The sequence below is a fragment of the Mixophyes fleayi genome, chromosome 3, assembly GCF_038048845.1.
Source record: "Mixophyes fleayi isolate aMixFle1 chromosome 3, aMixFle1.hap1, whole genome shotgun sequence".
Taxonomy (NCBI): domain Eukaryota; kingdom Metazoa; phylum Chordata; class Amphibia; order Anura; family Limnodynastidae; genus Mixophyes; species Mixophyes fleayi.
This window is the reverse complement of record NC_134404.1, coordinates 187,968,802-187,994,530: the sequence shown is the minus strand read 5'-3', so window position 1 is coordinate 187,994,530 and position 25,729 is coordinate 187,968,802. Positions and strand designations below refer to the sequence as shown.

The window sequence follows — 25,729 nt, the reverse complement described above, 5'->3', positions numbered from 1 at the left end:
GTAGTACACAATAGCTGGAAAGTGTTATGAATCCCAGTGTATTCACGAAGAGCAACAGAAGTGTACAGCAAAGTGTCTTTATTCAGGTAAATACACAAACAAAGATTACTCAGATCCACTGATAAGAACAGGTTCCTAAGGAGACTGTATAGTAAAAATGGCAGGAACAGGTATTATAAGTTTTACCCCAGTCCAGAAGGCACAAGGCTGTCCAGGAAAGCAGACAGGGTCCAGGGATAAAGCAGTGATCAGACAAACAAATCCAAATAGCCAGGTAGAGATCAAGCAAATTAGCGAGGTCCACAAGTCTGTCCAAAAGGTCAGGGCAACAGGCAAAACAGCGTGGTCCAAGGTACAGGCAAACGATTCGGGGTCTCAGGCAAGGTCCAAGGTAAAGTCAGGGGTCATACACAGAAGTTCAGTCCAGCAGGTATATAACAAATAGCACAGGAGCAGGTTAGCAGCAGCCAGAAACAAACGGAACTGCACAGAGCACAGCTAGAGGCAGGTACTTAAAGCAGTGCGGCAGGTACAGTTCTAATCAGGCATAATGCAAGGAGATTAACTCCTTCAGGCAAGTAGAAGAGTTCAGGAACAGAACAGCACCACCTCTGGTGGTATGATGCACTGCTGCTAGGTAAAAACAACAGACAGAGTTGTAACAGAAAGAGAATATCCTAAATAGCATGGGTCCTGACCTATAGGTTGTGAACCACTGCTGTAGAGCCTGCTCATCAATTCTAGCTTTGAAAGTTTAAAATCATCACTGACTTCTTCACATATTTGGGGAATTTATGAAAACTGTTCTGCAGTACACTTTAGAAAATGAAAGCAAAAGTGATTGCTGTGGGCAACATCATGTTCTGTACACAGTTACCTGTGGAACAGTTTTTATAAATGTGCCTCATTATGTATATATTCACCTCCTTATGTATCTACACAGCCTAAATCTGCTGTAAATTGGTGAGTAAAATAAAAAAATCTGAGTTGTGTCCAAAAGCTCATGCACTTAAGAGATTAGTAGAAGAGGGATATAGTGTTAAAAATGTTTATTAACATATATATTATAAAATCATACTCCCATAGGTTAGGGAAATGAAAGCATAGAAGTCCTTTAGAGGGTGTGAGCTTTGGTGTCAGTATTGGTAAACAGCAGCTCTCTTAAAATGACAATATGCGTCTTAATCCTGTTGGCTTGTATCTGGTGTTTACGTTGCACTTCACATAACTTCAGCCTATTTCAACACATTGGCATGGGCTTTCCTCTAGCCGATTTCACTGGAAGGCTTCGTCAGGAAATCCACCGGAGTGGAGAAGACCATTATAGACCTGCACTACAAATCCTAGCATTCAGTCTCTGGCTGAAACAATACTGCTAAGTATCAGTTTTTATACATTTATGGAACTTCACCTGCTGTGGATGTATTATACATTCAGTGCAGTTATTTATCTTGTATTGATTTTTTTTTTCCTTTCATTATTATATTGCATACTGCTACACTGTCTTCATTGCTGGATTGCCACACAGTATTTTGTTTTGTTAAACAAGGAATCTAATACTAATTCTATTAAATGAATTAAAAGACATATAATATGTGAAAGTATTTGAGAGTAGTGAATGTATATGAAACTGTTGGGCTCTTACATATGTTGATTTCCTGTGCTATATCATTACATAGTTCAATGACGAAAATAAAGAGCGGTTTCCTGGTTCCCAACCTGTTGGAGGATGGGTGTTGGAAAATTTCCCTAATTCACCAAATTATTGGATACCATTGTTGGAAAAGGGACTTCTTCCAGACACGGTCATTTGTTTAAGAAATTCGGCAAGTAATGGTGAGTATAAATGTCATGTGTTTGAAATGACCTAACAGAAAATTTCACAGTTTATACATGATCTACCATAATTCATAAATTGAAATGTACATAAAAATAATATTTTAAAGACATGTCAGGCATTTCACCTGTAACAGTTGAGTAGAATTATTTAATGAAACTATGTTTTCCGCTTGAAATGTTGTGTGGATGGATGCTTTTTGTATTGGGGCAGAAAAATAAGTGTCTTATAGTGCTAGAAGTGAACTATTTGGTTATTTGCTACCCATGCGACTCCTTTCCCCAGGGCAGGGTTACTGTCCATATCCATTGATTCTGCAGATATTTTGGACTTCTGTTCTTACAAGGTCTTAGGCTGTTGTATACAGTTTATTTGATATCACTGTGTTTTTACTATACTTTTGTAATTTATCAGTGCACTGAGATTTATGTTTATGGTGTTTATCTCTTAATACAAGTATATTCTTTTACCAAGCTATTGCTATTAGCGCATCTATACACTATCGGGCGCCTAGGGACCAGCCCCATTTATCCAATTTAGGAGGGTTGGAATCCCCCTCTTATTTCACTGTCCCTTATTTGGCAGCCACCTAACACTTATCCCGAAGAAGGGCAGATTTCCAACTCCATACTTGTATATGTACCAATCAGATTGTAACTGAATGTACTAAACAAATCATAACAAGTATCTGATTGGTTGCTATAGGCAACATCTCCGCTTTTTCAAACCCGAAGTTTAGTAAATATACCCCTAAAGGTGTGCAAACACAGGTTAAGCATGCCCCTTTGAGATTCATTTTATTTTGGGTTACATGTATCTTTGAAATACATCACTTACCAAGCATAAATTCTTCCCCTACAAAAAAGGGTACAGTATTGGATTTGATGTTAGTGATTGGTGCATATTTGCTTCTATTTGCTTGATCTAAGGTTACACATATCTGCACATGCATAAAACGTGAAGTACAGACATGGAAACATAAGTACGGAGATGCATATTTATGCATATATAAACTGTCATCTTTTGTGAGCTACTGTAAATCACCCCCACAGTATGCAGTTGTACATCACCAAGAGTCCCAAGCTTGTGCTCAACAAATAAACAGCTTATTAAGATAAAGAAACTTTGAGAAATTGCTATAGTCATTCTTGTGACAGCTATTATAAAAGATTGTTTTTTGGGTTTTTTTCCATTATAATTTCCATTTTAATTTCATTCCAGATTATGTTTCCCGCAATGATTTTGTTAGAACAATTTAATTAGTTACAAGAAAGATGACGCATACATAATTAAACTGCAAATGCAGATTTCCATTTAGAATGGAAGACGTTGTATGGTATATTAGTTCAGCCTAATTTTGTTTACAAGATTTGTATGTTCTGTCATTGCTGGTATATCAGCAAAATTCACATTTTTATTTAGGCTCCATTTTGTTTTTAAATTACACTAGGTTTTGTTTTTTTCAAATATAAAAAGAAGTACGGTAAAAAGAAAGTAACAGTTATGTGACAGGTTGGACCGACCTATGCAACCCTGTCTGTTGTGTTGCTGGGCTTTGATTGGGCTTGCCTTGCCAACATTTCTTTCTCCCAAACAGGCCCTCTAACAGCAGTAGGAGGTGCTTAAGGTGCTGCCACCATTAGACTCCTTAGTGGCATCCAGAACCGCATCCTTCTGGGTAACTGTCGCTGCTAGTGTACCCCGCTGGGTAGCGGGCAGAGCGGTGGTAATAGACACTGGGTCCAAACCTCAGAACAGCTGGAGAATGGATTAGATTTGGGTTTAATCTGCAGGTCACAGGAATTACAACAAGGAAGCAGTCGTCAAGCAGGCTTTTGAAGCAAATTATGTTTATTAGCTCAAGTGTCCTAATAAGGAAGTTCACACTAGTTTATGGTACCAGTGATCAGAATGACAGATGGAACAATTATTAATTCAAGTGCAAAACAGATCTCTTTTTATATAGTTTTTCGAGACTAGCTTGGCAGAAGGTAATCTGGCCTCCTGCCCCTTTAACCAATCTGGACTGATTCATGCAACCTGCACGTGAATCAGCCCAGAAAGCTTAACCACTTTTAACATTGAAGCTAGTGGCAGGGGGGAGTGTATTTCCCCTCTGTCCACAAGCTGCCAGGGAGAGGGGGGCTCAGCCCACTCTCCTCCCTGGTGCCGGTCTGTCTGAGGTGAGAGATTTATCTTTTAAATCTCCCACGTAAAACTGCTTCCAGGGACCTTGTACCGAGGCCTGGCTCTCCCCAAGTACCAGGGAAGAGCAGCCAAATTCCGGGCCAGCAGTCCTTGCCCTGTAGCTAGCTGAAGCACTTTGAGCTCCAACAAGCGACTTAGCCTCTTGGGACCCCCTGGAGGCGCTGCACTTCCTGGAAGTATTTGATTCCAGGAGGCTGGTGTGGAAGTCCTTCTGGCAGCCACTGAAAACTGTCTGCAGGGGGGGACCGCTGGACCACCAGGGACAATTATGTACCTTTATTTATTATACACACCTACACATACATCCTACACCTAAATACACACATTTTTACACTTAATATACACATAGGCCCCGGGCGTTAACCCTCTCGGCGCTGCATGCCAGGTAAATACCGGCGCCTTCACATTAAATACACACTTTATTTAGTTAAAAAAAAATTAATCAACTTTAAAACATTTCATTACACTATGGTTCTCTGATGAGTACTAGCTACCCAGCGCTGCAGTGCACACTCTAAAATACACTTTTATTTTAATAAATACATTTAATTTAGTTGAACACATGCCCCTACTCTCACCGGCGCCTAGCGCCTGGGTTTATCCCACACAATGCTATGGCGCCGGGTATACCTGCCCAGCATTGCAGCACACATGTAAAACCATTTATTTTAATTAAATAAGACATTTAAACATTTGCTTTATTCACGCGGCGCCTAGCGCCGGTGGTTTAACCCTTCCGGTGCAGGGTATTAACCTTCCAGTCCATTTAAAGATGGCCAGGACCCGGCCACAGGTTAAACTGGATATTAATGCTGTATAATTGATGTGGCCGTCAGATCGCACAGTTTACTTTCACTTTCCTTTTGTACTTTGAACAAACTGAAGGAAATTTACAAGTACCTTAAATATTGGTAATGATCGCCCCATCCTCAATTACCTATGGCTTGCCAATTGAAAGCCTTCCCCTTCTGTCATGACCTTGTCTTCTCCTATCAGTGTGCTCTATCTGATTTCTCTAACTCTCCCTTCCGACTCTCTGAACGCCATCTCCTCTCCTTCACTTTTTCCTCATCCTTTGCACCCCTCCAGTTGCCCAAATTACCCCTTCTTGGGTGTAATCTTGATACTCTTGATCCTAATATATTCTGCTTCTCGCTTGAAACTCCCCTCTCCTCTATCTCCCCATGCCTGCCCCAAATAGACGGCCACCCTCTACAATCATACCCTCACCACCACTCTTGACTCTGCTACCCCCACCTCTTCTGTCCACCCTCACTATTCCAAACCCCAACCATAGCACTCCAAATGTACCAGTTTCCTTCAAAAATGCTCACGTACCACCAAACGCCACTGGAGAAAATCTTGTTCCTTGGCAGACTTCCTACAGCTCTGTCCTCTCCCTTGCCAAACAATCCTTCTTCAAGTCTCTCATCTCTCCCAATCTTCTAATCCTCACCGCCTCTTTGCCATCTTCAACACCCTCTGTTGCCCCCTTACTTCCTTCCCGTCCTCCCTTATTGCCACTGACTTTGTCTCCTTTTTCACTTCCAAAATTGAGTCCATCAGACACAAATTTTCTTCCTCCATCTTCTTCACCCCTATATACAAACTCTTTCCCAATCCTGTTGTTTCCAGCTCCACAATAGCGCTTGTATCAGACCCTTACTCTCCCTTGATGCCACCAAAACACTTATCCACTCACTGATCATTTCTCGCTTTGATTACTGCCACGTTCTCCTTATTGGCCTCCCCTGCTCCCATATTGCTCCTCTTCGATCTATACTTAACGCTGAAGCAAGACTTATCTCCCTCTCTCACCGCTCCAATACTGCCTCCCTTCTCTGCTAAGTCTTACACTGGCTCCTCTACCCCTACAAAATCCTCTTCAAACTCCTCACCCTCACCTACAAAACCCTCTCCAGTTCCACTGGTCCCTACTTCTCCAACCTCATATACATACATACTCTCTCCATTCCTAACCTGTCGGCCAAAGACCATTGCCTCCCCTCTGGACTCGGAAGTGAGACTGGTGTTACTCCTGAATCCAAGATTTCGCCTGAGTTGGATACCACCACTAGAAGAGTCTACCTTGTTCTATCAGACTATCTCCTAGCCTGCAAAACTTCGAACGCTCCATGAAAACCCACCTGTTCAATAAAGCCTACCATTCCACTGTTTAAACATTCCCCTTCAAAGTATACCCTCTTTCATCCTCCATCTTGCCCACTCATGCTTCAACCCCTCCTTTCTAATTTCTAGATATTCATACACTGACTCACCCCCATGTATCAACCATTTTTCTGCCCCTTTCCCTTTAGATTGTAAACTCTCATGAGCAGGACTCTCATCCCTCATGTTCTACATCTTTTCATTGCCTGCTCACTAGCTGCACTTTGTACTTTCTCCTTGGGCTCTCTGCTTCTTGGTTCCACTCCTCCATTGTCTGCACACTTCAGTGGCTCTAATCATGTTAGTCATGTGCACGCTCATGGGCAAAGGTTTCAGCTTGTGCTGAATTTACCCCTTGAACCCCATTGCCCATTTAGGCTATTATTAGCTGTGTTGAAAGTTATATTGTTTTTTGTTTACTGTATTGTCCTGTAATACTATGTATTGTTTTGTTATTTGCCCTATGCATAGTGCTGCAGACCATTTGTGGCAACCTATAAAAAGAGGATAATAATAATTCCACAGGGCACTTATTACTTTTAGCAACAGGGGCTGGCATTGTTGAGTATAACCTTATCCTTAAAGATCCCCGACATTTAACTCCTGTCTTTCTACCATTTCTGGAGATCATTATGGAAAATAAGGGGTTTTCCCTTTAAATCCTTGTAAAATTTTATTTAGCATGTTCTCATTTTACATATATGTCACCATAAAAATACAGAGAAGGTCAAAGACCAAGCCTTAATCTTTTTCTCTAATATTAAATATTGAACTTCAACTTTCTGACTCTTTAGCTATTAAGACAATTTTCAAGCTAGAGTTTATCTTTTCAAAGAATGTTCTGAGAAATGTGAGAGTAAATGTACTGTATTCTGGAGAAAGAACCTACATTCTCTAAATGCAGGAGTGAACTGCTTGGCCTAGGTGATAATGAAGTTTACACTTGAACAAGACATGCCTTAAACATCGTCATCACCATTTATTTATATAGCGCCACCAATTCTGCAGCACTAGTGTTAATTTTTTTAGTCAGCAGCCAATTAACCTACCAATATGTTCTGCCCCAATTAACCTTGTTTTATTCAGAAAGGCAAACTCTGCAAACCACATTTTTGCTTCAGTTGCCAGTTGGTTAACTGTTTTGTTTACCCTTGGTAGATACTGCACAAATTAGATACACAATGTTGTGCAAATAATTTGTTTTGTCTCATGTTTGTACATTTTAGCAAAGTATTTACTGAACAGACTGTACCTGATGAATGATCAAGAGATAAATAATAATGTATTGCAAAGGCTTCAGAAGGAGAGATCAAGAAAGCTGCAAGAAGAAGAAGAAGCAAGGTAGTTGCTTATATTTATTGTTTTGGCCTTGTGTTTTTACCGTTAAAGAATTGTCATGCTTTTTTAATTAAGAAAATTATCCATGTTTGCCTGGCTATTCATGTATTATTATGCCACCCGAGTGCTTGGAGAAGATGTTGAATTTTATTTTAGAACATCCAAAAAGGGTAAGAGACCTGTGGTATATAAACATTTCTCATCTTAGCCACTCGATTTCTGAGTCTGTAGTCTTAGGCATATCAGTCCCTCCTGTGGTGGCTGAAGGTGGACAACTTGAACAAGGCCCGTCCCTTTAACATCTGAGACGGCACATTATAATACTGGATGTCAGCCTTCATGGATGGGGAATGGTAACTTTGCATCTTCATCAACAGAACCTCTGATTCTGCGAGCTGTCAAAGCTCTTCATAAATGTACTCAGAGCTGTGACAAACACTAAAAGGCAGGCTGGTCCGGATTCAATCAAACAATGCCATGGCTTTGCCATATAAGAATCCTCCAGGATCTTGACTTTGGGTCGGAACAGTTTATTCCTTCAATATTTGCAGTTTATATCCCAGAAATGGAAAATTGCTCAGTTGTCTTAAGGTTCAGGTCTCAGCCATGTCTATTTATTTATCTTCTAATGAAGTTAATCCTCATTGCAGAGGTCCAGAACTTTTTAGGAATTCTCAATGTTCAGCAGCTGTATGGTCCTATTGACTTTGCCCCTAGGGACAGCTTTGGAGCATCCTGAAGGTAGCAGTATGCCCTGTTATGCACGTTTTGTCGCTATCCAATAACAATTGTCGAATCTCGATTTGTGTTCCAAAGCACAAAGTAATTTATTATCCAAAAGTAGCATAATAATTCAAGCGAAATAAAAATAAGTACAGCCATTACTTATCGCAGGCGCTCTGGATCCAGTGAACAGTCATTCAGGTCTGAAGGCTGTGGTCAAAGAAGACTGGTCAATAAGCCCAAAGCTCCTGTTTATATGCAGTCAGAAATACAGCAAAACAATGCAAATGATGTGGCTTGTTTCTATTGGTCCAGGCTTCAGGAAGGTCCAGGGTACTGCAGGTCATAGGCCAGTTCAAACCAAAATATCCAAAGGTGGGGGTCATCTCTCCAGGGGATGTGCTCCGACTTTCCCGCCAAGACTCCAGTTTCAACTAGTCTATTAGCATTTCATAGTTAGTATCAATTTAAACATTTATTCCCTAACATCACTAACTAGAGTATGCAATGTGCGATCTCTTCGGTGAATGAACCGGACAACTGCTGATGAAAAGGAGAATAAAATGATACTAAACATGACACAGTTCCTGCAACCTGAACCTTGTGTTTCACCTAAATGCATATATCTTTTCTTAATAAACATAAATACTACTATATCTCGACATAAATAACTATGTGTTGCAACTAGAATTAATGTGTACTATTTACAAGTGTGTGTGTTCGTGTAAATGTGAGTAAAAGTGTAAAACCTTGTTATTGCCACGGGTTGCGGCTGGATACGCCCTTCCACGCCGTAGCGTGCTATACGCATAATTTCAGACAAAGACAACCAAGTTTGCTCGATATTAATTGAAATGACTTTATCCAATTTGCTGACTTTGACAGCCCCAAAGTGGATGAAAGAGAAAAGAGTATTTTTGCACTTTTGTTTAATCCTTTCCTCTGAATTCATTTGGGGGACACTGTACCCCCACCCTTTACTTTTGTTGATTAAGGTTAAATTGATCCTAATGTTATGTTTATGGAGAGTAAGTTCTCTTGATTTCTTCTCCTGCCCCATTGGGCTTTGTTAGTTATGAACTGAGGAGCAGTTGGTGTGGGTTATAGAGGGGAGGAGCTTTAGTTTAAATAACTTAACTCTTAAGTGCCCAGGTCCAGGATATGCCTCTACACCCCAGGGTAGCAGTGTCCTCCAAATGGATTCAGAGAAATGAATTTACCATAAGTGCAAAAATCCTCGTTTTGATTATTTATTTATTTTTATCATGTTCCATTTTGTATTTAGATAAATGTGTATAAATTGAGAAATTATAAACTATACAGTTTATCGGCCGTATTAATTTATTTTAAGAAAAGAACAGCAGGAAATAATGAAATTACAGGAAGAGCAAAAGCAAACTCTGGAAGATTTACAACACATAGAAGATAAGCCAGAAGGTAAGTACATTGGTTACATTCCGTAGCATATGGCACATTTACATAGCGGGCCTGATTCATTAGGGTACATAAATGCCGTATTTTGGGAAAAATCACATGTGCTTGCAATCAGGAGCAACTGTAAAAAAGCATTTTACGTACAGTAGACATTCATAACATCCTAATAAATGTATTTTATGGTGGGAAAGTTTTCTACATGTCCTGTCATTAATGACTGTATTATATTAGCAGGTGACATTAATTGAATTGTATTATTTTGGGACTTTATATTCCACATATGTATTGGATGTATCCTGCAATGTGTGGTCCATTAGAGCAGTGTTCACCTGGACCTGTACTGAATAAAAGATGTATAATCAGATCCGCTCCTCATTGAATACAGATGTGCATATACCCGATTGCGTGCACTTAAAAAAAACCAAACACAATTTATGTTTGTTTTGTGTGTCTTAATGAATCAGACTCAGAATCTCCATTTTTGTATTGTCTGCTGGTGAATAGCTTTAAACTTTACAAGTGATACAGTTTATAACACAATAACATTACATCACATAGAATGCATTAATATAAAAAGGTGCTAATGAATATTATCCTCAATATATATTATTTTCTTCCAGTCTATTTAACATTGAGAATTAGATATAGGGTAACCCATTTTCAAAATGGTGTGCGATTTTTGGCACATGTTCATAAGAGGGAAATATTGCAAAGCCAGAGAATGTCATACATTAATTAGGGGAATTGAGGAGAGGCTGTTGAGGATCAGTTTATTTACACTAAGGATAATGGACATTTGTATTTTTTAAAGTTCAATAAAGTTATTTATGAACCGCAGAAGATGCGTACCAGTATTAGTGTTTTGTTACTGCGATTGTGCCTAATTGTCTGCTTAGTGCATCTCAGGTTGTACATCCACTTTCCTATCTTTGGAAGCACTGCCCTAAGAGGGTTATGCACTTACGGTTCAAAATACATCTTATTAAATGGATGAGGTTGGAATTCAAGCACTTCTGACGAGCCAGACAATTTAAGATTTTTTAAGGGGAGAAAAAGGCATGTGTACAACGGAGAACACCTCCGAGCCTCAACCAGTTTATTTAAATAATCTAAGTGTACTTGTGAGTAATCTGCTTAACTCCTCCCAAGAGGCAAACTTTTAGATCACTGCATATGTTGCCATCTAGGTGCACAAACCTCTGTGGTTACCCATTTAAGTAGTTATAAGTGCTAAAAAGTGGTCACATGACATCACAAACAAGCTGTGCTTTTGTACTTTCATAAAAGACCCTTAATGATTATGTTAGAAGAATTTGTTATATTTTTACCCATTTTAGCTTTCCAGTGGTCCAAATTATTCTTGTTCTCATCTGTACTATTTGGTATTGCCCATTACAATATCATTATTTCTTGCTCGGCATGTTTTTTGCTCACTCATTTTAACATTGCTGTCTACATCATAGTAGTTAATACATAGTTCACTCCAAAGTCTATGTCTGTCACCTTGGATTAACATTTGTCAATATGTTGGTTTGTTGCATGCTTACTTTTTAATCAGTTATCATCTTATCTGTATTTCTGTTATATTTGCCATTTCTTTTGCTTCTTACATTCAAGGCATATTCATCATGCAATCTAGTAAATTGAAATGAAAGATTGCCATTTATTATTGTATTTTTTTTAGCTTTGGCTAGGAATGAAAACTTATAACAAACATTTTGTGTACTCCAGCATGATTTTGTTGGTGACATAGTCACTTTAACTTCCTTTTTTTGGCAGATACTAGTGACCAAATTCTATTGGATCAAGATGTTTCCCCAGAAACTACTTCTCTAAAAGAGGCAATAAAAACCAGTCTAGTAGAGTCCGACCCACAACCAGATATGGAACTGCCATTGGAACCAGAACAAGGTTAGCTAATGCAGTCTTTATTTCCATGGTAGTGTCATATGTTTGAAACCCTTTTTTCTCTATTTTAGTCATTTTAGTAATCAATAAAATATATTTTACATAACCGTACAATATTGCATAGAAAACAAACCATTGTCATAATGTTTTACACTTTGGGCTATGTTTATGCTTTAGAAATATAAAATAATAATAATGTAGAATATGCAAAATTACCTAGTTGTTCAAAATCAGAAAGTTAGAATGGACTCATCTTTAGACTATCTAGTAACTGAAAATGGATACAAAAGGCTCTACAAGAGCTTCTATCTCAGCCCTCCTAGTGCTATAGAAAAAAAAGACTACCCTTGTTTTCAAGTGAGTTCCCTGACCAAGATTATCCTAAACTCCTAAAAAAAATTCTCAACTCTAAACATTAAATACAACACTAGAATTGAATCCACCTGAAGCTTCAACAATAACATCGGCCCAAACTATATTACAAGTACTGGCTACAGAACTATAAGAACAAATGTTCTAACAAAGCAGTAATCTCATTTCCCAAATTTGTACTAATGTAGGAAACATGCACACAACACAGTGGAGCCATCATTTTTTGTTGTACTGCTCTCACAATAAATGTTATATCATCTACTTAATGGGATATAATTTCAAGTTACCCCTCATGTTCTAGATAGAAATATGGAGGCTCACTATATGAAACCAGCCCTGGACATTTTTAAATTTGCTTTTGTGCTGAGATTGCTTGTTGCTTGTAAATGGAAGAACAATTACAATGTGAAATTTTAATTTGTACCCAGAAATCATTTTACCTGAGGTTCCTGAGGGGGGATTTCCTGATGTACCAGAAATGGCACCACTAAAGGAGCTCATAAACACATTTAATGAAGAGTGGCAGCTTCTGGAGCCAGTGTTCACTGACTCATCCCAAGTTGCTTATCTGGAAGTGGCTGATAAGTCACCCGAAACACTTCTGCAAGAAGCGGTGACTCACATGACAAGTGAGTTTCATTAAACATATGATTTGTGGTTGTTTGTGTTTTTTTGGGGACAAACATTAAAAAAGATTTAGGCTATGTTCATGAAAAAGCTGCTAACCATTTTGGTTCCTTCTAGAGTATGTACCTGGATTTGTTTTATATTTACACACTATGAATAAAAGAGGTTTTCTTTTTCCTGCCAATGGGGGACACTGCGGGACATCGGAGGACACTGCGAGGCATATGGGTATAGTTGGTGGTCCAGAAATGTAGGCACTTTGAAACGTAACTGCTTGCATGGATTTTTTAGTCAATTTTTTGCTTTTATTTTAGACCATCACAGGGACCCTTTCCCAGAGAGTGAATAGCCTGTGGGCTGCCTTCACTCTGGGTCCGTGTCTGTAGGGTTCCCACACGCCTGATGTTGAAGTAGCCATGGGTAATATATGTGTTTTTCACACATGCGGCTGTGTGGTGAGAGTGATGCTGAAATCCCCCCAGCATCAAGCAGTTCTTCTTTCACTAGTGGTGGACAGCATAGCAGAAGGGCAGTAATGCTTGTAGTGCAGCCAGAAGGAAGCAGTAGTTCTCCCTTCTGACATGACAGCAGGTACAAACTGTAAGTAACTGCATTGGTTATTACAGGGAGGTTGTAGAGCACCCATTTCTGACTGGACTGTTCTAAGGGGCAGTGCTACTACCAGACATAGTTTTGGTGGGCTCTCCCTCATGGTAGCGATTTCACTCCAGCAGCTGAGCAGTGACATGCAGTCTGACTGAAATTTTTTCTCCTGCTCTGTGCTCTCCATGTTTTATTTCTGATACCATCCTATATAGGCTGTTTCTCAGTATTTGCGGTGCCTTTGCCACCTGTTATTATGCGTTGTAGGCATTAGTCACACTTGGCGGACAATATCTTAATATTAAATAAGTATAGTGGATCTCAGTGTGTATATTGGGCATATAGGTATTATTATTATTATTATTATAATAATTATTTTTACCATTATTATATCATAGATTTGTTAGGCGCCACAGTGTTCCGGACGCCGTACATTTAGGGAAAACAGGACATACATACAACTGGTACATATATAAAACAAGGACATACAAGGCAGACATAGGTATATGTTATATATATTAAATTATTTTCTTCTGTATTTTCAGCCTAGACCTGTTTACACACAGAGATGTTATTGTGAGATTTATTAGACATTTTGGGGTATATTTACTAAACTGCGGGTTTGAAAAAGTGGAGATGTTGCCTATGGCAATCAATCAGATTCTAGCTGTCATTTTGTAGAATGCAGTAAATAAATTAAAGCTAGAATCTGATTGGTTGCCATAGGCAACATCTCCACTTTTTCAAACCTGCAGTTTAGTAAATCTAGCCCTTTGTGTGTGATTTTGTTTTTACTATCAATATGTCTGAGAAAGGGACTTCCAAGACTAAAGAGCCCACTGGAAAGTCTGTGCAACATTATACCTGTGCCAAATGTAAAGTGGGTAAATCCCCTAATACTATAATTAGACCTAGCGCAATGAGCTAAGCTCATTGCGTATCGGAGCTTCTACCTAGTAGAAGCTGTTAGCGGCGGTCCAGCTGCTTTTTTTTTATTCTGCATAGAGCAAGAAGAGTAGTGGATCTTACAAATATGGGGCCCTCCTGTCTGAAGCAAAGAAGACTTCAAGCAACAAGGGGGCCCTCCTGGCTGTAGACTGCAATCAACAAGGGGGGCTTTGTGATCAAGAAGATCAGAAGAGATTTCAAGCAGGACTTTTGGATCTACAAATACTTTGGTGACATTTCAAGCAGGACTTTTGGATCTACAAATCTATTTTGGACATTTCAAGCCGGACTTTGGAAATTGCAAATTTATTTTGACTTGGTCAAGCTGGACTTTGGAAATGACAAATTTATTTTGGACTTGGTTGACAACCATTTTAGGATTAAAAGCTGCTGACGACAGAAGAAAACTTCAGTGGTGAGTATATAGGGAATTTATTATTTTTAATAAAAATACATGGTGTAAATGAGGGTGTTTACTGTCTTTATTGTGGGTTTATTATTTTTATTAAATGTTAGTGGTTTTAATGAGGGTGTTGTGGTTTTGTAAACATTTTGGTTTGTGGAACTACAGATCCCAGGCAGCCGTGGGTGTCAGGGCATGTTGGCACTTGTGGTTCTCCAAGTGCCAACATGCCCTGGCTGCCATGGGTATGCTGTGCTTGTAGTTATACAAGTAGCAGCATGCCCACACTATTTATGGGACCCTGGCTGACTGGGACTTGTAGTTCCACAAAACAAATTGGCGTCTGTTTGGTCTTTTCATCTATAATCGCCGTTACTACCCTACACCCACCGCCCAGGGGTGTTGGAAGAGCCTTAGTGCTATCAGTACTGGGCTGGGTGTCCCTAGAGGGGGGGTCCGCTCATTTTTTTCGGCGGACCCCACTCCCTAGGGAATCCATCCCAACGCTGAACAGCCTCTGGTTGGTTGTCATTATGGCAGGGGGACCCCGGCCGCGTGTCCCCCTGCTATAGTGCCACCAACCCCGGCTGGTTTGCCTAGTGCTGGTTCCATGAAAATAGGGGGGACCCCACGCAAAATGTTTCCCCGATTTTCACGGAACCAGCAGTAGGCTGGCAGCACTAGGGTTAAGACTGAATAGAGGGGGGACCCCACGCTTTTTCTTTTTTGTAACTTTGATCTATTTTTAATACTTTTTACAGCTGCCAGAGCTCCGGCTCTATAGGCAGAACAGTGTAACAGTGATGGGTTTATAGAACACGCTGCTACAACACAGGAGAGTTAGCTAATAGGGGAGTGTTTTACATTGCAGCAAAGCGCCAGAGATGACCAGCTATTTTCAAGATCAGGGTAAAAATTGCAGCTTGATACATTTCAGAAATTTTTGCCTGAAATCGTGGGTTGTTACCTGCAATTTGCGGAGATTTTAAACCGCTGAAAAAATCAGAGCTTGATACATTTACCCCCAGATCTCTTCTGGAAAAACAGGAAGTGTCCCTTCTCTTTTGCATGAAACTCCTAGGGAACATGTTCGAGGCTGTGCCATTCTCGGCAGATACAGAGAGAGCTCCTCCAAAAATTGTCCAAGTCCAACCTTCATCTGGATGGGCAGATCATCAAGTTGTTCACAGCCACGCGCATTTCCCTCGTGGTGGTTAACAATATCAAATCTAGTCAAAGGTCAGTATTTCCAGTTGTGGGAATGGACCTTGGTTACCACATACACCAGTCCGTTTGGGGTGCAGTCATCGGTTGTCTCCAATTCCAGGACTTCTGGTCTCATCTAGAGTCGTCCCTGCTCATCAATGTGTTAGAACTAGAGCAATATACAGGGCATTGGTTCAGGGTCAAGGGGTTCTTGCCGGAAGACCACTGACGATCCAATCAGACAACGCTATGGCTGTAGCTTACCTGAACCATCAGATGAGAACACGCAGTGCCATAGCGGTGTGAGAGACAGTGAGATTAAGGCCTGAGAGGGCGCATCATGTTCCTGTGCTATTGGCCATATTCATGCCAGGGGTGGAGAAGTGTGGGGCTGATTACCTAAGCCACAACAGAATTCACCTGGGGGAATGGTTCCTTCACAAAGAGGTCTTATGGTTCAACATTGGGGTCAGCCAGAGATTGCCCTCATGGCGTCCCTTCTGAATTTTTCTACAAGGGGTTCTGCATGCTTAGCCTCCCTTTGTACATCCGGTAAAGTGTGACTCTCTGATATCTGACCTGGAAGGTGGTGTTTTTACTCGACATTTCCTCTGCTTGTAGCGTGCCTGAACTGGGGGCGCTTGGCTGCAACTCCCCCTTTCTAATTTTCCACCTTGATCAGGCAGTGCTTCGCACTAAAGTCTTTTTTGTGCTGAATGTGGTCTCGGTTTCACTTGAACCAAGGGATTGTTGTTTCAGTTGTCTGTCCTAGTCTTCGGATGCATCGTTACATCTCTTGGATGTGGTCCAGGCCCTTAGGTGCTACGTTGACAACACGAGATCCATGTATGAGACTCGCAAGCATGGTTTGCCACCACCATTCATTTGGTTTATGTTCAGGCAGCTAGACCGGTGCCGGTGGGTTTGAGAGCTTACTTGACCAGGGCTATTGGTGCTTTGTGGGCTGCATGGGGCTACAGCCGAGCAGTTTTGCCAGGCTGCTACGTGGTCATCTGTCCATACCTTCTCACAATTTTACAAGTTACGGGGCTTTGCATCTCAGGATGTTAACTTTGGGTGCAAGGTATTGAGTCCAGCTGATCCAGTGTATTCCCTCCCTTAGGGGCAGGTTTGGTATGTCCCCCATGTCTGACAGTGTGCCCTAATGGCAGGAAAGAGACAAGAGGATTTTAAATCCCCTTTAAAATACATTTCTCTGACTCCATTGGGCGACACTGTGCTCCCTCCTCTTGCTCTGACTCTATTTTGGTTGTTACCTTTCGTTTGTTTCTTGTTACGCCTTATTGGCCCTCTCATCTATGCTTTTTTATGCAAAAACTGAGGATGGCTTCAGATGGGAGGGGCATAGTGGGGGAGGAGTTACTCAAACTGTTACATTTTAAAGTGCCCACACTCTTGGACCACAAACTATACCTCTGTGTCTCACAGTGTTCCCCAATGGAGTCAGAGAAATGGTATTTACAGTGAGTAAAAACTCCTCTTTTTCATTTTGGGTTTTATGGGATGGACACATAATAGGTAAAGGGTTACAGTTATTTTGGGGTAACGTAGAGGTAGTGTTGAAGGAATAGGGGTAGACAGAGTTTGTAATACCAGATATCTGCAACATCCGCAGCCTTTACTTGTACACACACACTTGTACACACAGGGCTAAGCATACACAGAGGTTGCAGTTTTAGTCTATATCAATTGTATATTTTCTTTTCACACTACTGGCAGAGGTAGTTTGGGTTGGAGGCAGGCCAGATAGTGAAGATTGCTGGTGTTAAGATGCTGATGGTTCATACATAATTAAGGCAGAATCAGGAAGCATTCTAGTATAGGGTAACCAGAGAAAGGAGGACTGGTCTGTAGACCAAAGCGTGAGTGCTTAAGTAAATTGTAAATAGAGACATATAAGTAATGCAGAGAGGTGCATTGAAGGCTAAGGAAGCTTTTACTGCATGTATGTGTGTGAAGGCTGAGTATGTTTTCTGATTGGTGTATGAGTGTGTGGAGAAGGATTTTGCCTGCCCATGACCTACTTTCTGTCTAATAGCGCTTGGAGATAACAAATAACAGTAGTTACAAATAAATCTAATTTTTGTCTCTGCACACACAAAAATTAATTACTGATCAAACATTTTGTTTCGTGAAGACTGGTTAGTTATGAAATTTGAAAATAAATATTCAATTTCTTCAGAAACATTTCAGTATCAAGGCTGGGAAGTAACTTCACGGGACATAGATGAAGAAGAAGAAGACATTCAGGCCGAGCTGGAAGCTGAGGACCAAGAAGGGGAGGAAGAGGAAGAAGAGGGGAGAGAAGAGGAGGAAGAAGAAGTAGGTGTCATATCAATGTTTATTACATCTACCTCAATTCACAAAAGGGCTCATATAAAATTGATGTATGTCTGGGCTTTTTTGTGTCATATATGCATTTCCCTACTGCACATGCACTACAAAAATGGATATGCCGTTGTCCATATAGACATTTTTACATATCATTGACTTGTGCCTCCTTGCATCTGAAAAAGTGAAGTGTGGGCAATGTGCAGACAATTGTAGGCTGAATACAGTAAGGACGTCTTCATGTAATTGCAACACAATTAAACATGGACACATCTGCAGATGCACATTTAAGGAGGGTGCTGTAGGGCAGGTGCCATAATATACAATGATGATGATGACTAGCTGCTACTGATTGGCTGATTTTGTATTGAACCCTGATAGTACTTTATTCATTATCATTAGGGCCTTATTATATGAAGTCAAAGCCGCTACAAATTAAGTAATTTGCATTATGTAACTGACTATTTCATTTGGAGCACTGTAGGATAAAAGATTCCCATTTTATTTGTAAAGGAGAAAACAATAGATGTTTGTATTTAATTTAGTTTGTGTTTGGATTTGATTACATTTTATATGAAACATGCAACTTAGATATTAAATAATAAACAATAACACATAATAAAACACTGTCAAGATAATATTTGCTATATTATTTGTTACATTATGTTATTGTATACAAATAGCTTAATGCAACATTTAACACTGTATTACATTTCTATATTTCTATGCTATTGTAAAGAGTACACACTTGTTTCACCTGGTGAAAATGCTACCATTTTTTAGCAGGACGCATTTTGATGCATCCATCTCAACATGTCTAAATACACATGTTTTTTAATATACGTCCTTTCCCTACGTACATACTGAGCGCATATATGTCCCTATTTAATTTGTCCCAAAGTCTTTATTTTCTGAAATGTTAAACGTTCTCTAAGCTTGTATGATTTCAATGTCAGTGAGCCACTAAAATTACAATCTTAGTTGCTCAGATTTAGAACTTGACTCATTTTGTACTCATTTAGAACTTGACTCATTTTGTACTCATTTAGAACTTGACTCATTTTGTACTAGTTGGATGTACTCGAACATTCTAGGAAGTATAATTATCAGAAAAAAAATCAAATTTTCCCTTTTACTTTTACAATTCCCCATGCATATAATGGCTTTGAGGTCAAATTTACCACCTGTATCAGTTATAAATAATATAATTTAGAACTGCTTATTAACTGATTTGACCTTTTGCACAGCAAAAATATATGAAATATATTTAGACAGTTAATTCAATATTTACTATTCATTTGGGGTGATATTGCTGCATAAATGGCAAGGCATCAAATATTTATTACACATGAGTTAGTGTTTTGATGACTTTTTTTAATCTACAAATAGAATCACAAATACAAGGCAGAAAATTCTATTATCATGTGATGAATTTGTATCATGTTAATCATGATAATGGACAAGTATTTTCTATTTATAGGCAATTATTTCAATAATTAAAAAATGTTTTTTAATATCCTTTCATTTTAAAAGCAGAGTTCACACAGTGATTTAATCCGACAGTTCATATTAAGATAATTTATCTTCCATGCTGCTTATTGGTAGAAATATAAGTATATATTAAAAAAGTTCCCAACCTCTCTACTTGAGTCTTGGAGATTTCAGATATAAACATTAAGGGGAGCACTCTCCAATTGAAAACTATAAATGCTGCTCCTATGCCAAGTTTATTATATAAGTACAATAAAAGGAGCGCAAAATATAGTCAAAATGTAAAATATCAAGCATATTGTTAGGCAAGTGTTACTAGAACATACGATGATATATGGATTAATGTTTAAGCCTTTTGCAGAGTATGTGTAGCGGAACTAATGGAAAACAAGGTCCGGGTACAATCTCACCCTCACACACTGACTATCTAATCTTACCCTAATGAGAGAAGACAGGCTGGGTCCAGGGGCGATGTCCGTCAGGGATGGAGTATACCGTAGACCGCTTAGGTGGAAAGTCTGTGTATTTCGCAGCTTCTAAGACTTGCTGCGAAGCTGCACCGGGTAGTGACAGTGTCCTTCCTGGATCAAAATTGTACAACAGTCAGGTCCAACATGTTTCATCCGCTATGGGACTTTGTCAAGGATACTGCTCTGGTGAAAGGGAGGCTATTTAAAGGCTCTTCCCTATTTCACTTTATTAAAATTCAAATTAAAAGATAGATGTAAGATATAAAAGTCCATAGATTGTGATATATAAATAAGTTATGTGTCATATAAAAAATATTTAAAAACTATTTATTAAAATACTCAAAAATATGTAATTTAATATTCAATATTATAAAAAATGACTCAGATCAAAATCTAAGTTAAGTCCATATGGAGTCCGGGTTTTCATATTAAAAATCCACCTGGATTCTGCCCATGCACCTCCTCTCCAATTAGGGAAATATACTCTACCCCCATAAATTTTAAAATGTCTGGGATCTTTATTATATACATTGAGGAAATGATCTGACACACTGTGAATTTTTAATCCTTTTCTGATATTATATATATGTTCGGCTACTCTTATTTTTAATTTCCTCTTTGTCATCCCCACATATTGTAGTCCGCAGACACATTCTAATATATAGATAACAACTTCTGAAATACATGTAATCTTTGTTTGTATTTTAAAGTTCTTTCCATTAGTATTCAATGTAGCCTTCATGATGGATTTGGTCTCCTTGAGGCCCATATTTCTACATGCAGTACAATTCAGGCAGTAGAAAAATCCCTTATTGCAAGTCATATCTTGATTTTTTATAGGGGGGCGGAATGCAACTATTAGTCAAAATGGCCTTCAAGTTCTTAGCCTTCTTATAAATAATATAGGGTTTGTCCGTAATTAATTGATTACACTCTTCATCCATTCACAAAATATGCCACTGTTTTTGAATGATGGATTTGAATACCTCTATATTGCTGTTGCACTGAGTAATACATTTTATGTCCTCCATTTCTAGATGATCTTTATCTTTATATTTTAATAGAATATTCCTCTTTAATTTTTTAACTCCTTCCAGGGCCTTATTTACCTTTTTTCTTTATACTTTTGCTTCAAAAATTGAGTCTGAAGAGTCTCACTTTGTGTGTCTACTTCTATGTCAGTATGTTGTGTTTTATACGTCTAAACTGACTGCCCGGAATGTTGTATATCCATCGACCTAGATGGTTACTAGAAGGTGGTACAAAATTATCACAATCTACATTTTTATAGTAAGTTTTGGTCTCTATCCTATTGTTGTCTATATAAATAGTCAAATCCATAAAGGATATATGTAATTGTCTCATTTCGGCCGTAAATTCCATGTCTATGTCAGCCAACATGCATCAAGTGAGCTTCAATTTAGGCAGGACAGTGTCCCGCCATTGGAAAAGCTTTGTCCTGCGGATGGGTCTCATTCACTGCTGCTCTGGAGGAGGTATGTCTCATTCACTAGTGCTCTGCATAGCAGAGCAGCGGTGAATGGGTGCCATGCACACTAGTGCACATAGCAATGGAGGTGTTTGGTGGGGAGGAGAGTATGGTGCAGCCTAGCACTTGAAAAGGCCACTTGGCCATGCTCCCTGTCCAGATACCGAATACCCAAATGTTGGGAGGTATGGGAACGCTCATTAAGTACCATGATAAATAGGGATATTTGCCGCACATCTCTTGCATAGGGACAGGTGAGGTCCCGGGGAGTCTGCAGGTTCAGGCTGCACACAGGATTAAGTTCTTACAGACTAAGACCTGTAGGTGGAACATACACAGGTACAGGACAGGGTCTAATGAAGTACTTAGACCAAAGGGACTGGTTTATTGTATTTAAACCTATATTGTTCGTCTGTGTCGGGTGACCAATGTCAACTAGTTCGCCGGTGACTAGGCAGAGGACTATGTCTAGCCAGAGTTAGGGTCACCTGGTGTTATAACTTTTCCATGCCAGTTTGTACAAACCATTGAAGTTTAGAAGGTTTCTTTTTCTTTTTCAATCATAAAACAGAAGAAAAAAAATATAGTTTTTTTGCAGGTCATCTTTTTACAAATGTGAGAATATGATATATAAATATTTAGTGGTTAACTCTTTTAATATTTAAATAAATGTGTTTTCTTATTTCAGTGGAAAAAATGTTTTGTGTTGACCATTGGTCTCTGGCATGTTGATTTTTCACCTGAAATAAAAATTTCATGCAAACAGTTTGCCATTTCCTGCTGATTCATACAAACATTAGCTAGGATCTAGGAGCTGCAAGCAGGCAGTGATAGGAATGCTGTCTATTTTCTATGTGTATGTCATTAACTTACTCTGTTATTAATCTTTAATAAAGTAATGCATTCAGTTTTATTGCACTTAGGATGAGGATATCACCCGTGAAAAGAAGAAACCTTATGGCGACTCCAAGCACTTCTGTCCAGTGGCTCTAAAAGACAAGCTTATACTTCACCCAGGACTTCTGGATAATGCTGCAATATACCGGGAGAAGACCTACTGCTGCTCAAGTCCTGAAGCAAGACAGAAGTTTCTTGAGAATCCTGAAAATTATATTGCTCATAAAGAACCATTACAAGTAATGCTTTTATTTAGTTGTACAAGAGTTCAATATACATTCTTTTTTTTACACTAATGTTTTACAAATTGCTAACAAAGGCAATATTAGGATTGTGTCATATATGGAATAAGACCGTATGGGGCCTAAGGCAAGATAACTCCTCCTTAACATTTATACATATGACACTATGGTCCTGATTCATGTTCAGCCGTACGTCCATTTGTGTAGCGTATTTGCATGAAGTAACTCTGCGCATGCTCAGAAACGGATCTCACGCTAATGCATGCAATTCATGTTCAAATGCAAATGACTCTTAATGCTGCCTACAACTTGAGAGGCAGAAGGGAGGAAGAGGCGGACTACCATAGGTAATGTACAGTGAAAACTTTGCAACACAGATGTAGCTGATTCAAGTCTTGAGTTTCTTGTAAGTGCAGTTGGTTTCAGCCTTATCATTTGCACCCCCTACAGGTCTGGTTTAAGTGCCGGTTGATAGTGATGACTATATTACAAACACATAAATGCTGATATTAATATAGCACAGGTTTTAGAGAGAGAGAGAGAGAGAAAGAGAGAGAAAGTAAAGAAAGAATTTTCATAGGGAATATAATACTTGGGATAATGTCCTTTGTATAAAATAAATGCTGTCCATGCTTCATGGAACAAAATATAAAACATAATTTACAGACTCATAAGGTTCAGGTTGTACTTTGCCTAATATAACATTTGATACATATACTGTTGTATAAGTGAATCGTACTGATCATAGGGAACTTTGTGAATAGGCTTTTAAACATCTTTTACCATTGTCTTAGCGTCTCACTTCCTTATCTCCCAGGCTCCACCATTGAGAGTGCTTCTGATTGGTGCAAATGGCACTGGGAAAACAGTGAATGCCAGATGGCTAGCAGAAAAATTAGGCATTTTCCACATCCAATTTCAAGAGCGCCTACAAGAAATCATGTTGTCCAAGTTGCAGAAAAAGATTGGACCTCAGTTTGAAGAAGACACTGCTGAAGATGAGTTAGGTGATGAAGCCAATCTTCTTGGATTAGAAGATGAAAATGTGGATGAAAGCACAAAGGAAGATATTGTGGATTCAAAGGTAAATATGTATTACTGCAGGGGAGTTAGATTAGGACATCTGGTACAATAGTGAATTTGTAGCACTTAACATGTTGTGGAATAAAAGTTTTAAATGCATTAATATAGCTTTATTTTACTTTTCATAGGAAGAGGTGGTCCTGACAGCAGAAGAGGAAGCTGTCAGGTCTTATTTAGCAAACAATGAGCCTCTGCCGACGGAAGTGCTGGACCAGGTTGTAGCAGAGTGGTGGACAAAAGAGCCTTTCCGGTAATTTAAAAATAAAGTAATATTCCTTTTGCTTTGGTAAATGGGACATATACGTAATATTGTTTAGAGAAGCAATATCATCACAGTTGCATATATTTATAGTATAGTTGTTTTCACTTTTGTGTGAATAATGTTTTGCAATTCTTTTATTATTGCAGCTCTTTTGTTCGCCCATTCTTTTTTCTCCCTCAACTGTTAAAGGATTTTACCCTCTTCAGACAGCTTACATTTATTGGCTAGTACATGTCCTCCTGCGAATTTCACTAAATACCATGTTTGCCCTTTCCAGCAATGTCTGTATATCAAACAAATCTTTTTTTGTTGTCCTTGGACATGATACTCAGTTGCTTTGTGGATACAGTTGTATACAAAGCACAGTAGACATCTGTAATTTTGTAAGAAAACAAAATAAACAACATTGAATGATTAACTAACTAATTGATCTTCCATTTGTGAAATTGGTTTCATGTCCAAGTATTTAAGAATGTTTCTGGATCGGGGTGGTTTTTGTAAAAGAAACTATTTCTCCTGAGTGGTCGCGGTGACCTAGGCTCGTGGATAGTGTCATGTTAGTTGCTTAAGTCAACCATCCATCTATCATAGTTTAATATATCTCTGTAGAAAATTGACTCTCCAACTATGCCCTCTCATATTAATTCCAAAGAACAAAGGTTTGTATAGTGTAAAGAGGGATAGATAGCTTTGTACTACCATAGCATTAGTATAGATCTCCCACAATATTGAAATAAAAAAACAGGACACTGAGGTGACCTAAGTTTGCAAATGCGCCTCTTCTTTCTTTTTAGGTCCCAAATAAGGTAGACAGTTATAGGTATAGGTAGTATAAATTATGGAGAGATAAGTAATCTGAATGAAAGATTTTGGGTGAAAAATGAAGAGACTGTCTTCAGAAAATCAGGACACATGTTAATCCTACCTTAGTGTCTAGTTTGCATGCTTCACCTACTACACATATTATTATTTTCCTTTGCTTGCATATACAGCTTACTGCACATCCTGCATAGATGAACAGAGTAGGAGAAAAGAGATTCAGACATGGAGAAGAACAGATGTTAAAACCCAAGCAAAGCCACTGTATGACATTAAAGCATTTGTATTGCTAGACTGAGTTGAAGTATTATTTCCATCATGCCAAGTTTCTCCCCTTTGCAGCAGGTCACCATGTTAGAATTGAGTTACATATTTGTGAGTGACAAGTCTACAGACTTATTCTTCAGCTATTAGACCACACAGTCACTTTTCTCACTCTGAAATCCATCTGAAATGGAGCCGTTGATGGATGGATTCTTTACATCTTTTTACTAATATGTTTCATTAGTTTAGTGCAGGGATGAAGTAATTCTTCTGATTTGTATATTGCAGCTCCCTGGGATTTATACTAGATGGCTTTCCCAACACAGTGGAGGAGGTCCAGTACATAGGAGAATGTGGCTTTTTCCCTGACATTGCTGTCTTACTTGAAGCAGAGGAGAGTGACATTTGTGATCGATTACTGCCCCCTCGCTTAGCGAAGTGGCAAGAACGACAAAGAAACAAGGAAGAACGCGAACAGAAACTTAGAGATATGAAGAAAAATATAAGGGTATTTTCAGTGTAATTACATTATGTTTAAAGGAAATAGACACCCTATTTATAAGTTAGGTCTGTTTTACTTTAGA

General features: G+C 39.0%; 1 protein-coding gene across 2 annotated transcripts in view; it reads left to right on the top strand.

Moving 5' to 3' along the window:
• AK9 (adenylate kinase 9) overlaps positions 1-25,729 on the top strand; it is a 116,050-nt gene that overhangs the window by 54,361 nt on the left and 35,960 nt on the right. For both annotated transcript variants that reach the window (XM_075202901.1, XM_075202902.1), the window contains 10 exons: positions 1,680-1,836; positions 7,441-7,555; positions 9,627-9,712; positions 11,489-11,620; positions 12,418-12,618; positions 17,980-18,119; positions 22,502-22,714; positions 23,535-23,801; positions 23,929-24,050; positions 25,434-25,653. In XM_075202901.1, coding sequence (XP_075059002.1) covers positions 1,680-1,836; positions 7,441-7,555; positions 9,627-9,712; positions 11,489-11,620; positions 12,418-12,618; positions 17,980-18,119; positions 22,502-22,714; positions 23,535-23,801; positions 23,929-24,050; positions 25,434-25,653 — 1,653 coding nt within the window. The remainder of the gene's footprint in view (positions 1-1,679; positions 1,837-7,440; positions 7,556-9,626; positions 9,713-11,488; positions 11,621-12,417; positions 12,619-17,979; positions 18,120-22,501; positions 22,715-23,534; positions 23,802-23,928; positions 24,051-25,433; positions 25,654-25,729) is intronic.